General features: G+C 39.9%; 2 protein-coding genes across 2 annotated transcripts in view; both read left to right on the forward strand.

Moving 5' to 3' along the window:
* Positions 1–16,655, forward strand: part of mettl21e (methyltransferase like 21e) — a 56,986-nt gene that overhangs the window by 30,429 nt on the left and 9,902 nt on the right. The gene's annotated exons all lie outside the window — the stretch shown is intronic.
* The window catches only part of rasa3 (RAS p21 protein activator 3), a 37,831-nt gene continuing 26,857 nt past the window's right edge, over positions 5,682–16,655 (forward strand). Inside the window, exon 1 of the mRNA XM_053324419.1 lies at positions 5,682–5,854. Within this exon, the coding sequence (XP_053180394.1) occupies positions 5,800–5,854 (55 nt within the window). The 5' untranslated portion in view covers positions 5,682–5,799. The remainder of the gene's footprint in view (positions 5,855–16,655) is intronic.

Below are 16,655 nucleotides of genomic sequence, written 5' to 3' on the forward strand. Positions count from 1 at the left end.
AGTCTGTCAGTGTTGGGTGACACCTTTTATTACTTGAAGTAATACATGCTTGGTGAATTTTCAACCCTACAGTCTGATTTTTTTTTTTCAAAAACGAAAAACAAATCAGTTGGCTAATAGTGTAATTCAACACAAACAAGCATATTTTCACAGTTCCAGAAAACACTTTGATATTTTAGAAGTACAGATTTTTCACTTGACAACAGCAACCTGTAAATTGCCCTGGTGGCCCTTTGAGGCCCTGAGTGGATGAAGAAAGGACAATATATCTACATGTGTTGCTCATTAGCTTTTCTAGCTGTAACAGCACTACTAGCCTACAGCACAATTTAAGTTGTTTTGTTTGGGAGATGAGGGGGGGTGTTGCATTTTTATTTTCTACAGATGCAAAGTTGAAAATGTCAGAATGGAAACAATCAAGTTAAAAATAACACATTTTGTCAACATCTACAGTAGCTTTCTGCTCCTATGACTGCTCATGTTGGATATATTAGAGATAAATATTCATATTTAAATCAGAGCCGTATGGCTGTTTTTGTTTTCCACAGACTGAATCAGACACATTCTTCTGAGATTTAATTCATGCTCTATTCATAGAGATTGTACTTATCTTTTCCATAATACCAGGATTAACTTTGCGCATGTCAATCGCCATCTGTTCAACTTAATATACTCTCTCATACATATACTTTATCAATACACAATGTATGTACCAGGTCTGTTTCAGTTTGCCGTTGCACTACAAAAAAAGAACAAGCCACAGCAGGGAGGGTTCGTTGTAAGTGTGCAGTTATTTTAGGTGTGCCAACGCCCTCAAACCCAGCTCTGGTGGCTGGCTTGTGTGTAATAAAACAACAGTGAGCATCCTTTCACTAATCTGCTTAGAATCAGCATCTGCCTTCACTTCCTCTTTCTGTCCACAGCTCTGCATTGTCATTCATACACATACAAACATATTCATGGACATTGCCAGGCCTGTACTTTGATACATATTTTAATATCTTATTTTCCTTTTTTTTTAGATAAATTCTACCTCCAGAATATGAGGGGCTTCTCGTTTTCTCTGTCTTAAAACACACAAACACACACACACAGGCTTGTGGTTTACCACAGGGCGTAGTCAACATAGCCTAACTGAAATAAATGCATGTCATAAACATCATTATTTCCCTATGTGATGCATACAGCTACAAAAAACAGTATTCTTCTCCTCCTCTGTTTGCTTGCAGATATGATACTACTTTGGTTGCCATGTCATGATAGTGGCAATTGCAAACACTTGCACTATGCATGCAAAGTTTTGGTGAAGAGGAAAGTTCTCAGTGTACTTACAGGGCTAAATTAAATGAAGTTAGAGTCTCTCCTCTCTCCTGTCTTGCTACTAGCTGCACAAACAAGCAGCTGAAGCACTACAGAATGTGGCAAACATAAAAGACTTATAGTATTACTGTTTTCCCATGCTATAATTGAGGTGAGTTTTTTTTAAATAAACCTGTCCTGAGCGGGTATTTTTACATCATGGGTAACACCATGGTTATTATCTATGAAAATAGCCACATGGCATTAGAGGAGATAGCCAGTACAGGAACTGTGTTGTTAAAACTGTGACACTGATATGCACACAGAGGCCCAACATACACTTTCAAAGAGCTGTAGTGCATGTTGGAGTTGTTGTTGTGTGGAGAGTGTAAACTTTTCTCCTGAGGAGGATCTAACAGGCTAACAGGAGCGATGAGACATATAGTCTAATTAGATTTAGAGCTATTCTAAAGGAGTCAGAGTTAATCCCAACACCTTGGCCAGCAGAAACACCAGAGCTGACAGCGTTATTCCCGGTAGAGGGGCTGTCCGACTGCTCTTTAGTCCCACATCTTTTTACTGGGTTGGGCTTGGCCAGCTGGGTTTGTAGAGTGTTCAAGACTAGAGTCGGGCTATTTTGAGGAATGTGGTCATCGTGATCTCAGAGGCGTGGCCCAACGGCTCAACTATGGGCTGATGATGACCCTGTGCCTTTCACCTGAATGGATCTTAAATCCTGTCGAGACATCCGTCCCACCGGGCAGGCCAACACCTTGTCCATTCTTCCATCTGTTAAATTTGGCCCAAGATCAATGTCAACAGGAAAATAGGGACCACTTTTTCTTTCCAGGCTATTGCTGTCTTGTTTTATGACTGCCATTCACAACACTTTGTTTTAGAGCACTTCTATAATTGCCTTGGCCATGGGGATTAGGTTTCCATTAGCTTCTTTTTCTCTGTCTGTCAGCAAAGCTGTAGTGGTAGCCACATGAAACTTTAAGAGACAGAGACTTCAAAATAAGAACTGTACTTACCTTAAAGTTTTGATGTTTTGTCTCAGTGTAATACTATATTGGGATATTATTCAGGCAGTGAAGATTTGCATGCTGGAAATGGATTTATTGCTTCAGTATTGTTGGTTGGTGTCAGTTATTTCTTGTGTACATGGATGAAATTGAGGTTGTTTTAAACATAACACATGAATAAACACATTTTTTAATAAACCACTCAAAGATCCAGCGAAGGCAAGTTGATACATAATGAATTAGATGGTTTGTTTTGGCTTTGTGCATATTGTTAGTGTTTCACGTTTCTGTCACTATAAGGCTACATCAAAAAACAACAATTGATAATCAATTCACATTTGGTTCAAGAGGCCAACTCTTATTTCTATTGACTCTCTCCACAAAATACAGCATGTGCTGAGTTTGGCATTGTTCATAGTAACAATATAGGGCTTATGCTAAGTTGTTTACAGTTTATAAAGTTCAGGTCATGGTGACAGCAACACATCATTTTCTCCACAGCAATAATGACTTAAAGATGGTTCCTGTGGTACATGATCTGTTTTGTTTCTTTAAGCATCTGCAGTCCATTTGATGTAGGCAACAATCAGGGGAGTCAGGCCCTGCTGCTGCATGTGGGGCCCATGTAGGGGACCGAGAGGTATCGCTCTTTTCGCTCCACAGCCATAGATGATGCAGGGCCAATGCTCAGAGAAGGAGGTACAAATAATGATGTATGGCTGATGTTTATGAGTGTGATGACCCAGCTCTGCCAGTGGCTACACTCATATTTTCTAAATCACTCAACCTTATGGGACAGTTCTTGTCAGTACTAAGTCAAGGATCCTTATGATGCTGCAGCTTGTGTATGAGGGGTGATTAATGCCAGTGAGGAGAAGGAAGAGAGGAAGAGATGTGATCAAAGGATTTGGTAGAACACACATTTCAATGGGATAAATAGATTAGTATGTTGGCACCACTGGTTTTGGCAGAGAATGGTATTTACCACATTTTGTTTTGTTTTGATGAGTTCTGCCAAAGTCAAAGAAATTTGAAGTTGTATTTAAAAACAATTCATTGGCTTTTACACAACCAAAATCAACTTTATTGCCAAGTAAATGGACACATAAGTTCTAAATTTGAGTCCAGTTACTGTAGTACACATGCTAAGAACAAATTTACAGCCGAATACATATGACATGACATTTTATCGTTACATAGACTTTAACATTCAACTGCTTCATGGCTGCCCTCAACAAACTGCAAACACCAGTGAACTTTTCTGAAAATATGATCTGGTTTTCAGCTGTGTGAGGTTTCAGCAAGTCAGACAGCTGAATGAGTGAGTGAATTTTTCCCCTTTAATCAACAGAAGCTGCAGGTCTGTGCATACAGCAGCAAAAAGGTGAAGTTATGGATTTTCCCTGATTCATCTTCTCTGTCTGTTTCAGTCTAATTTGGTTTTGTCATAGAACATGATATATAACATCATCATTGTATTATATTTTTTATCATCAAAAATGTTTTGATATTATTATACAACTTAAAAGAAACTGTGACAAGTCCTCCAGTTTCATATTTCAATACCAAATTAGAGTTTCAGTTAGTCATAATTTAAATGAGATAGCTGGTCACCCTATATAAGTAGTTTTATAAGCAATATAAATGCTTAATAAATCATTAATTGATGCTTTATAAACCATTAGTGAGCCATTAATTGCAATATCTTTTGGGTTGCAGGGAAAAAGAGAATCCTCCTCCAACATCAAGCTTCTTTCTTTTTAATCAGACAGTATCTAATCCACAATGCAAATGTGGCTACAAACTGCACTGCCAAGCAAATAGCGTCATCCTGCCTGTCCCATTTGCATGCATGTGAGTTAGGTCATATTGATACAGTCCTCTTCTATGCAAAGAAGCATCGTTGCAAAACCTGTCTAATTCACAAAGACCAGCATCAATTGCCACATGCAGTCTGTCTGTCTGTCTGTCTGTCTGTCTGTCTGTCTCTCTCTGAAGACTTTAACATTATTGAATTGATAGGCTATTTAATGATCAAGGACGAAATCTTCAGTAAGTCGTTGGGCTACTTAAAATAATTAGTATATTGCTCTTTGTTGTAAAATATGTTTTAAAATAGTAATCCTGCTAAATAATTCCCTTTTTTTACTAAATATACCTGTAATCTGATTACGTCTTTTTCTCTCTCACACTGTAACAGAAGACAGTTACCTTTTTTTGTATCCTAATTATGTAACACCATTACATGTATTCCCTTATCCCCCAGGTCTGCCACTTGCATATTTTAGATCAGATTTCGGCTTGCCTATACAGATGGATTCAAGAATGAGGAAAAAAATGTGAAATCCTTTAACTAAAGTTTGTTTCATGGTTTGTTAATGTGGCCGTTGGAGCTAGCGGATGTCTGACGAGAGGCCACTTCTAAGAGCCGGCCAATCAGAAAAGAGTGGACTTGTCAGGAGCGGGACTTTAAAGAGACTGGAGCTTAAACGACCTGTTTCAGACAGAGGCTGAAATAAGTGGCTGGGCCTGGTCGGTATGAGTTTTTTAAACTTTAAATCTTGCAGTAGAGTCCCAGATTTAGAATACAGACCTGTTAATGTGCTTGATATGTCCACTTTAAATTTCAATTTGGTTTGCTACATATATGTCAGCTTAAAAAAACAACTATGAATGCACACAGTGAGGTGCTGATGAGAGGGGCTTAGAGTAAGAGTAAGTGGGCTGTAGTTCATCCAGTTTTTCAAGTCTGTCTTAAAACAACAGGCTGGTTTCTATATAAACACTGAAAGAGGGTTTCCTCACTGCAATCATTCCTCCTGTTCATACAACATTTATCTGAAGCTTATATGAGGCTTCAGCAGTCTGAGTTAGTCATATCAAGTGGATATCTGCCACATTTACAGTCTTTTTAGCATCAAATTCAATATTTGTGTTTCCTCAGACACTATTCCCTGTTCAGCTCCGGTGGAAGTAGCAAAAAGTCGGTCTTTGGCATTAAAAAGGTTGTAACCTTGAAAAAAAAATGACTAATTTTGATCAGCTGAAGCTTCATATTAGCTTCAGATATACTTTCACACACATTATTTTGCACAGAAAGAGACTTGTGGATTTTGGTGGAATAATTATAGCGAGGAAAGACTATTGTTTTAAGACAGACTTGAAAAAGCTCCTTTAGAGTGGCACCACTTCCTCTCCACCTTTGCAGTGCGGCACGGATCACCCCTCATATACCCAATGCATGGGCGGTGTTATGTAGAACCACACCTCCTGGCGCTGCTGCTGCTGCTGTTGCTGAACTGCTTGTTCTAAACCAGCCAGCAGGAGCAGTGGTCGGGACGGAGTGTGATCGCTGTCCGGAGAGCATAGATGTGCAAAACCCCTGGAATATCCGTGCGCTGGAGAGGCCAGAACCGACCACCGTGGAGGACTGTCTTTATTTAGCTGTCACAAGGGAAAGAGCCACGGTGAAAGCATGGCGGTAGAAGAGGAAGGTCTACGGGTTTTCCAGAGCGTTAAAATAAAAATAGGTAAGAAGAAAATTCCCTACCCCCAGTCTGAGCGCCTCAATGGATATGACTCCATATTAACGGGCCAAATAGGCACTGAGGGCTGGAGACTGGAAGGGGACAGATCTGATCTGTCTTGTTCCTGCTGTTATTGTAATTCAAATCACACGCTTCCTTTGCAGGGCACAGACTGTAAAAACAAATTGTAAAATTGAAAATCTTGAGGGTAAACACGAGAAGTACAAAGCCTTGTGAGAGATTGTGGGAATTTGGCAGCTGGCATTTAGGATCCAAATCGTGTGTGTTATAGAGGGCTGCATATGGAGATTTGAACTGATATTTATCTGAACATGAAGGCTCTACAGCTGCAATTATCAAGCTGCTTTATCTACACACTTCAGGTCAAATAAACGTTTATTACACCTCAGCTACAACCAACCATTCACATGATTGCAACCCCTTCTCTCTCCCTCCTCCAAAACAGCTTTATGCTATTGATTAGCTATTGATTGTTAGCCCAGATTTCTATATTTAGATGTAACTGGTCTCCAGTGGGTACCCCCCGGTTTGTAAGAGGCATGTGGTGCATGCATATCCTATGAATGGAGCCTTGAAGAGGCTGAGAGCTGTGTGCAGTGAAAGCTTTAATGGAGAGTGCAGAGTTTTATGCTATTTGTATTTAATTATGCTTGAGTAAAGCTGCACTTAATGGATGAAAGCAGTGTGTAATCACAGATATCTCAGGGGCTATAATTAATAATAACTTAAATAATATAAAAAAGGGAATCATCATCTAAAGTAGAAGAGAAAAATAACCTTGCCATATGTTTACTACTACGTAAACAAACATACACAGGCACTCTAAAATATTGCTTGTCATGTAATAACAGTAGAATAAGGCAACATCTGAATCTTGTATGCACTATTGATACATTTCCCCACTATTTCTCTATTATGTGATTATTTGTTTGGTCTATAAAATGTTGAATAGGCAAAAAAAAAGTTGATTCAAATGGATGTTTTTCATTTGAGACGCTGGAATCAGAGAATTTTGGGCAATTTGTTTGGAAAATTATCAAAACTTTTGCTGATTTTCTATTGAGAAACCAAACAATTGTTTTAGCCTTAATTACAGTAAACACAAATGTTATTAGTTTATTAGGGAGAATAGGTAAAATGCTGCTGTCTGAGCATTTCTATAGAATATTTTTGTATTTTTAATATTGAATCATTAAAAGGCACAAACATTTCTTCTGTGAGCTCTAATTGTTATCTCGGGTCAATGTGGGACGTTTGGAACAGTGCTTTCGTTTTCACTGACATCTGGCACCCAGTTCATCCTGGCTGTCCGGATTGTTTTGACTCCAAACATGCAACAGAAGGGATGAGCAGGGGAAAAAATGACAACAAACACATCCAAGCTGTGGGGCTGTGGGGCTATGTGGCGATGCCAGCCAGCATTAGACAAAAACACTCCGGTGGCCCTTTATTCAGTCGAGCAGATACCAAGTTAGGCTGGGTTTTTTAAGCTCTTTACCTACTGTTAAAATTGGCAGCAGAGACGCTGAGAAACAGCTCGTGATTCAAACAAGGACAAGGAGAGAGAAGCGTGAACAATCCTGACTTTATCAAAGAGTTCAGCCTCAGTGAGATAATACGCTCTGACCTGTAACTCCAGAGACAGTTGTAATATTTAAATCACAAAGGTCTCATTAGTTTGCTTAGTGAATGACTGCTCAGTTCGCTGGCAGCGTTTATTTCCTGTGAATGAAAACTGAATGACTGGAGGACCTCCTGCCTCCTGAGATAAAAGCCTGCTTACTAATCATGCCAGCAATGCACCTTTATGTTGCCTAGATAAATAGATTACAAGCGTTCTGAATATCTTATGATTTGTGCATTACAGTTTGTTCATGAAGAACATTTAGATTGTTGTCAAGCTCAGATTCCACATTACTCTGTAATGTCATCTCAATGACAGCAGCAGAGTTTACGCTGTCTAGTTACCTAGCAGCAGTCATTCTCACTGTCCGGCTGATCCTCATGGCTCTCTGCTAACAGTAATGTCTATGTAACCGGCGCATCACATTGTTTTCATCAAAGTCTTGTCCTTTGGCATGAGGCTGCGGTTGGCTGATGACTCAGAGAGTTGAAAATCTGCCACATATTTGTTGGAGAGAGAGGACTTAATATTACTGTAATGCTCAGCCAGGTGATGACTTTTCTCAGTTTCCTGGAGGAACACGTGAATTTCGGAAACCGAACTGGCCTATTGGGCCCGAGTCCGCACTGTCTGGGGAACACAGGAAACAGGAAACTACCCCCAATTCACTTCCTGATTGGCTGGAATAGACTACAAAAGAATTGTGTTTTTTCCTGCATGGCAACAAGTTAACACAGACCAGATGTAGTGGGACAGAGAGAGGGACAGAGGTGGTGTCTCACATACAGGAGCAGGCTGTGCTTCGTCTGTCAGCCACTGTGTCTCCATCAGTGCTCAAAGTGACGGAGAATTCTCAGTGGCACAGCTGGAGTCAGGACTTTGCTCTAATTAACATCAACACATGTGCTTTCAACTGCTCGGTCACCGCTAAAACATAGTTCCACTAACTCGGATAGATTCAGAAGACTGGAAAACACATCAAACTGGAATGTGGCACACATTTGTGTACAGTCCTTCGAAGAAATGCATAACAATGAATTACTGTAACATCCTAAAGCCATCATAAACTCATCCCATGCCAAGTGTTGCTCAAATCCGCAGCGCTTTATTTCAAATTCTAATCATACAGTTGCTAAAGATACAACATCTCTAACTTTAAGGGAAATATGTATATGTAATGATACAGAATACATGTAGATTTTTTTCCAGTTCCAAACATGGAGTCTTGTAAAAATCTACATTGAATGAAGAGCTGGAACAAAACGATACAGAATACCGTAATACAGTGTGGAATAAGTGTGATTTTTATTACCTTAAACCCACATTAATTGATACTGTGGCCACCTGGAGGCAATGCAAAAAGTTGTAAACATAAAGAAATGGTTGCTGATTTAGACATCCAGCAAATACATTAGTATGCATCTGAAGGCATTTTTCTGGCCACCTGGTGAATGTAAGTCTAATATTTGCATTCATTTTCATGTTAGCTTTTTGGTCATGGGCAAGTAGTGTACATTGGATTTTTACAGTGAGTTTTTGTTTTTGCTGAAAACAGCCGGTTATACAACCATAACAACAACCATAGCAACAAAGGTTATGTAAAAGATGGCCATTTGTTGGCAGGTGCAGGGCAGATCTGATAACAGTTTGATGGGGAAGTAACATTGCGGAGCATTTATGGGCATTTGACTTACAGGGAGTATTTTTACATAATTCACCTCACATTTTGCAACTTTGACTATGTTTAACATTAACTGGCAATCTAACAGTATGTCATAACATAAAAAATAAAAACAGGTTATGTCCCCTATAATAAAAGGGGAAACTGTGTACTCAGTGGTTAAAGGAAGTGTATTTTGTGTTCTAGATGACAGACCAGATAGATCTTTGGAACAATGAAATGTGAATTTGTGAATAAACAAATTTGTTTCTGGGCCTGCCTTTTCACACAAGAAGCTTGTGGAAAGCAGAAATATTGTCTCTGTGTATTTACATGTCATTGTTCACTCCCAACCTGAAGGTTTAAAGCCTTCCCAAGCTCAGTGATACCAGGTGAAGTGGCTGAGGTTAAGTTATTGGACCAGTGAAGAGTGAATATGGCATCTTCTAGCATTAGTTCACCTCATAAGTCACTCAACCTGCACTGTTAAGATTTTATTGTTGGCCCAGCGGCTGTGTTTTTACTGTTTAATAGTGTTGTAACAATTAAAGTGTAATTTTAGATGTGGTGGAAATAGAGTTCAAGCCTGAGTGGACCACAGTGGGAGAGACACTAGATTACATATTGTGAAGAGGAGGTATGGTTTTGGGCTATCAGGAAAGAGCAGCTGAATTTAGGCAGGCTGGATGACTTTGGCGGGGGTGAGCCTGGGAGGGAAAAGTTAGTTTGTAGTGACAGAGGCCCCCCTCCTTCCCTTGACAGCTGGCCAACAGAGGTTCCCAAACTTCCCCCTGTCCAGACTGAATAGGAGACATGGAGTGACCAGGAGAGGGAGGGAAGGAATGTTTTAGAAACTCTCTGTCTGCATGGAGGACTCTCACTCTTATTTAGGCAAATGGTTCAGATCTTCCTGCTTGATGTGGAACTGTGATTTCATTACATTCATGTTCATACAATATGCATACAGGCGTTCGTATATGCCAAGTTCTCCATTTTTTCCCAGAAGGCCAGCTCTCTGAAAAGTCGTTTGCTGTAAACAAGTGTGTTGACTGTTTAGACGTAGACTGTGTTACGGTCCAGGCAGCTTTAGGCTGGTGGAATAATCCGGGTTGGGTACAGTGGCCCTCTTTGCACTCAGTTATATACCCTCCATGAGAAAACACAGTATGTGGAATAGCAGGGAACCATCACCGTTGGCCCAGCATGCTGGGTCAGAAGGGGTAAATAAAGGGCTAGAGAGCTCAACCAGTGCACTGCTCCTTCAGGATGTCCTTCAGATGCCCCATGGGAGAAGTTGACTTGATCCCTCCATTGAATGACCTCTACCTGCTGACAATGACATAATAACGAAAACATTTACCATGCAGTGCACAGTGTACGGTAGAAAGACAGAAAATATGAAATAACCTTAACAGAAAGTGGTTGAAAAGTTCTACAGCAAATAGCTCCACACATGCTGATTAAATCAGATTTTGCAACAGTGCTACTCTCCTCTGGCAACACCAGAAATGTCAGCTTGCCACACAGTGACTTACACCCAGCTCACTCTTTCCTGTGCTTGCAAAAGATAGCATATCTGCTTGCCATTGTGTGTGTTGAGCCTGTGTGAGAGTTGTTGATGTTTTTTACATGTTGATATTTTTTGGAGAAGTCAAAGTATTCTGGAAATTATGTAAATGGTTAAGGAAGCTGGAGGGAGTGTTGTGGTAAACTGTGTCCTGATGTACAGACCATATAGTTCTGTAAAACACACTCCACACCACCACCACTGGTTTGAAACATTACACTCACATCCTGAGTGAACACACCAGGTTTCTGAAAGACTTTAAAGCCGACCCTGTGGACACAGTGTGAACTTGTGCAAACTTCCACAAGATCTCTGCACACTGTATGTGTGTGTGTGTGTGTGTGTGTGTGTGTGTGTGTGTGTGTGTTTGTGGTTGTGTATTTTTGTTTTACTCAAGTTTTCCATTGAGACTAACAGATCTGTGTGAACATTAGCCTTCGGCAACGTAAGACAGAGAGTGAGTTTGATCAGTAACTGAACGCTGGTTTATCACAGGGACTGTGGTGAGCTGCAGCCAGTCTTTAACTGTAAACCCCCCCTTTTTTTCTCCACACTTTTTTCCCTCCCCGTGCTGCTTCAGCAACTGTTGTGGTTGTGTGGAAAATCCAATTTGTGGAAAGCAGCATTGTTTTCAAAAATGTTAGTTAAGAATGGCAAGCAGATAGCTGCTGCTACTGCTATAAAAAAGGTCAATAAACCAAAGCAGCTGCTAAATCAGAGAGTGCATACAGTTTGTACCGACACAAACATCTGAGGACTACCCTTTTTTTGTTCAATGTTTGACATACTGTTGAAGCAAGTGCTTGATTTGTCCACCAATGGATATAAAAGTGCTTTAAATAAATTAAATGCTAAATTATACATCAAGTAGTAATACCAAACATATGCTGCTTATATTTACAATAAACACCTTCACATCCACATGACCCACTGGGTGTGTTCATTATTATGGATACATATTGTGCAGACACGCATGGTTCAAACAGACGCAACTTTAGTTTAAATGGAAGTCAAGATCCCAACGTACCACTGGGTATTGTGGTTGAGATATAAAAGATATTCAGTTTAGCATCATGTATGACAAAGAAAAGCATCACCTTTGAGAAGCTGGATTTTTGGTATTTGTTATTATGCAATTATGAAAGTAGTTAGGGTTAGCTGCTTAATTTTCCATTGATCAACTAATCAATATCCATTTGATGCTAAGACCACTGCCTCAAAACCCTCTAGTAGGTGTAGGTCTTTGGGCCACTAGGTGTAATGTGACTGGAATTTTGAATCAATCTACTACCCCAAAATCACCTCTGCTGCTCCTGGGTTGAATTTGAAGGACATGTGTTTACCAGGCAGGGAGTTTATAACAAAAGACAGTGTTGAGTTGCATTAGGGGAAGATCCAAGATTCCAGGTGAGGGACTAAAACTCACCTTACAAAAGAAAGGGTTTGACGGCATTTGTTGCACAGATTTTCCCATTCTTATTTTAGTATTAAATCATTGCATTGTCCCTGTAAGATGTAACTCTGTTGTTTGGAAACTTTTAGTTGTTTCATCATTGTTTGACATTTTGTAGAGTATAAGTAACCAGTTAATAGAAAATGTAATCATGAGATGAACTGATATTGACAATATTGTAAGCTTCAGTCCACAGAAAAGGACTGTGAAGGGTTAGTGTGCATATATATGTGTGTGGGTATAAAGTGTTCAGTCATTTTCAGAAATACAACAATGACTTAAGATTATGTTTCAGTTCTTGTTTTGACACTCGTTTTTTATAAAAATCAAAGGAAGTGAGTATCGACACTGGGATTATATATTGCACTTTAACAAGTTTCAGTCTTTCGTCTTTCTTCCCTTTCTCACGGTGTCTCTCTCTGTCTTGCACACCCACACACACTCACACACTCTCTCAGGGGTAACTGGGTTGTTCGCTGCTTTTAAACTACATCTTGGATCCAGTTGAAATTCCTTTCTCCTCATCTCATTTCCTGTTGTAGCTTTCTCCAAAGCTAACCGCTCTCCAGCTTTCTATCTGCCTGACTTCTCTCTCTCTCTCTCTCTCTCTCTCTCTCTCTCTCTCTCTGCAGTCTTCCTCTCTCTCTCTCACCCTTGATTGAGTACACTGCTTGTATTTTTCTCACTGACAACCCCACCACCCCTCCTTCCCTTAAGCCTGTGTTTCCCAGGCCTGCTAGTCGAGCTCACAGCCACTGAAGGCATTCACGCTTGTGTATCCTCGAATGTGTTCATGTCAGAGAAGATTAGAATAACGAGTGGAGTGGTGCCTCTCGCCGCGTTTGTAACTGTACACGCGAGTGTGGCCGACTGAAACGAGTCAACAGAAGAGGAAGAGGAACAAAGCTGCACATTCACTGTGTCCACTGTGTTGCTTCAATCACTTGTGCTTCCTCATTTCTTCCTTCCATCCTCACCTCATTTTCTTCACTTTCCTCTGCAGGAATGAGGTGGGGGAGTCGAGCTTTTTTGATGTGTCGATCCACTCCTTTACATCCTCTTTAGGGTGTTCCTGTCATCATTATTTTCTCTGCAATTTTGCTCACTGCCCCTGTGTTTTGCGTGCACTCACACACACGTGCCAAGAGTGTGTCTGTACTGTGTGTTGTGTGTTTTGCTCAGATACTAGGGCAAGATATTCTCCAAGGGCAGCTGCAGTGATGAGTTCTTGCCTGATGAAAAGAGAAAGCTGCCGCTGTTGTTGTTTTTTTTATTTACTGCTTATTTTTGAATCTGGATGAGAGAAAACAAACGCCCGTGCACATACACACACACACACCCTGGAGAAAGTAAAAGAGGGAGAGATGAAAAAGGGGGTAGGGAGTAGAAATAGAGGAAAATTAAATCAGGTTATGACTAATTTTGAAGAAGGAAAATGAAAGCATCTGTGCAAGACAAACCCAGAGAACTGCATGGATGAAGAGGAGAAATAAGGCAGAGAGAAGAAGAGAAAACAGCAACACATGAACAGGGATTAAAAAAAAAAGAAAAAAAGTAATAAAGAAAGATAGTCATGCAGAGACAAAGGATTACAAACGCTGGTTTTATAATAAAGTCTTTAATCTAATGTGTTTGAATGGCAGGTTACTGGAAAGGCTTATCCTCTCTTCTGTAACCAGCTCTATCACAAACAAATATTCAAAACTCCACCCTCACTGTTGTATTGAACGTCCTCTCCAGTGGCTGCTGCTTATCAACTCATCCAGAAATACAAGACAACAGTCCAGCACTTCCTTCTGCCCTAAACAGGAAGCTGCTAGCTGTTGCCCTGTATCCGTAACTTGTGGCAATGACTTGGCTGATGCTGCTGAAGAGACTGCAGTGGTGGTTTTGAATCGTCTAGCCAAATAGAGATCCAGTTATAGATACCAGTCTTCTTCATCACTGATAGCCATTTTCTAAGCATTCTCAGACTTTCCATTCATGGTAACTAACAGTTAAGGACTATTTAAACTTCAGATTTGCTTAAGATAGGAAATTCAACACAGTAAATATTTATGTTTAAAGGAAGATGTGAATTCTGCAGCTTCTTGCATCCATAATGTTGCTTTCAGTTCTCAGCAGAGCTCAATCGATACAATTTCTTTTAATAGATAAAAGTTAAACCACTCTGATAACAGTATACTGTCCAATGTGTGTTTTTAGCATGAGCTATGATAATCCCCTGCTTACATTTTTTAAAATGTTAACATTTTTGGATCATAGTCCAAAACAAAGTGGAAACAACCACAGCTTGAAGTACCTTAAAGTGGTAACGACAATGACGGCTGCAGGATGCTGGCTCCAAAAATAGCCATCTCTAACTGACTCTCTTTCAAAAAGCATCCACTTCTCTAGAAATACTAAGTTGACCGCAACTCTGGTCAACTTAGTATTTGAGTATTTGAAGAACCCCCCCCCCCTTTTTTTTCCATCACTAAACAAATATGTTCATTATGATTGATTACCTACAGTATCTCAAGCAAGTTTTAAGTCTCTGCAAGCTGATTTCCAAAACCATATTATCATGAACTGAAACAGTTGGCTGTTTGAAAGGTAGAAAAATGCACTCAACAATCTTAAAAGGTTCACAAAAAAGTCAGCAGCAAAATAAAATATTTGGAGTAAATGCGGTAAAACACGTGGATCCGCTGGAACAGTCCTTGGAATTGTGTGTGAGAGATGATATGTAGATGTTTTAAAGTATGCACATAAACTATGAATTGTACACTCACATCCTTTTTTGTAGATGTTTTCCACTCTCCAGTAGCTCTCCTTTTGGCCCAGAGATTTGTTTATAAACTGCAAAAGTTGAGTCATTAAACACACACACACACACACACACACACACACACACACACACACACACACATACACATACACACGGCGCTGAGAAAGCTGTGTTAATCCCACAATGTGTTGGTTACTCGGATAACCTCGGTGCTGCAATCCAATCAAGGGACCTCACAGGTCATGAATAAGAGCAGGAGGAGGAAAACAGAGATTGGAGGGAATTCAGCAGCGCAGGGTGAATGAGGTGGATTACAAGAGGGAGATAAAATAAATGCGGGAGAATAAATGAGAGAGAAGAGAGAGACGCAGGAGACAGGAGGGAAGTAAAGGGATAAAGACAGAGATAAGCAAGACTTGCGTCACCGCTCAGCTCTCACACATAAACACAGACAGAGTTACATTCTGTGAAAACAAATGCAGACAGTCCAGTATGAGCCATGTTTTACCACTCAGGTGTCTTTTTCATTTGTGAATGAATGTTGTTGGGAAATGGTTTGCATTGATGTATGAATCAGCCTCCAGAGTATGATTCATAACACTGTGTTGTATTATATACCCCACTGAGAGCACTCGATCACCTCTGTTTGTCTCGGCATGGTTTTATATTTGTCCTCTGTGTACAGATGCATCAGCCAGGCTTGCTTTTTTTAACATGAGTGGACCTTTGAGGCTCTGATTGCAGACTGAAATATGTGTGTATTTACAGCCTCTCTACAGTAGTAACAACAGCACATCATGTAAAATAGCAAAGAACATTCTCTATATTTTTCTTATTGGCAACAAATCCACAAAAGGAACAATGCATCGGTCTGTCTCTCAATACTTTCCGACTTAAACAACCTGTCTGTGGCTTCAACCCCAAGCCTGTTTGTTCCCCTCTTAAAACGCACATCTGTAAAAGTGAGTCACAAATGTATAGTTTTATATTTTCATTTCATTTTCATTTTCAAAAACAGCTGGCCACTGTAGCGTTTCACAAGTAAAGGAGTTTTTTCAGTCACGGATTAACATTTGTGCTCTTTTGAGTATTTATGGCAGCAGGACAGTGTACGTGGGATGACTCAAAATAAACTACAGTCCCCATGTTCATCATAATGAAGAACCATGTCACCCAAATGCGTCACTGTGGCTCATTGATGTGTTTTATTGGTTTTGGACAGCAACAATGCTCTTTGACACAGAGGAATAAGATATATGAGGCCCTTGACTCCACAGTCAACGCTAGTTATAGGATCAATTTTCTCGTTAGTTTTGTTTTTTTCATGGTATTTAATAAAAATAGAAAATATCACCGACATCATATTATAACATTCCAGTGTAAGACTTTGCTTAACTGGTTGGTCTCATTACAATCCTATCAGTGTGTAAATTAATCAAACAGTTTGTGCTTCACGACTAATGTGATTACTCACCTCATTGCAGTGATGGCACATGATTTGTTTTCATTGTTTAAAAACAGACTCTTCCTGCAGAGGAATTAAACTGGTTCAGTAAGAAAACAGTTCGTGGGAAATTCGAAACCCAGACAGTCACTGCTACATGGAAGCAATGATGTGTTTCTCATTCATAGATTTCATAGACTTTTGTGTTTAATTTTTTTTTAAGTCAACACGGAAATGCAACTGAGAATGCAAATTGATTGAAATG

The sequence above is a fragment of the Scomber japonicus genome, chromosome 1, assembly GCF_027409825.1.
Source record: "Scomber japonicus isolate fScoJap1 chromosome 1, fScoJap1.pri, whole genome shotgun sequence".
Taxonomy (NCBI): Eukaryota; Metazoa; Chordata; class Actinopteri; order Scombriformes; family Scombridae; genus Scomber; species Scomber japonicus.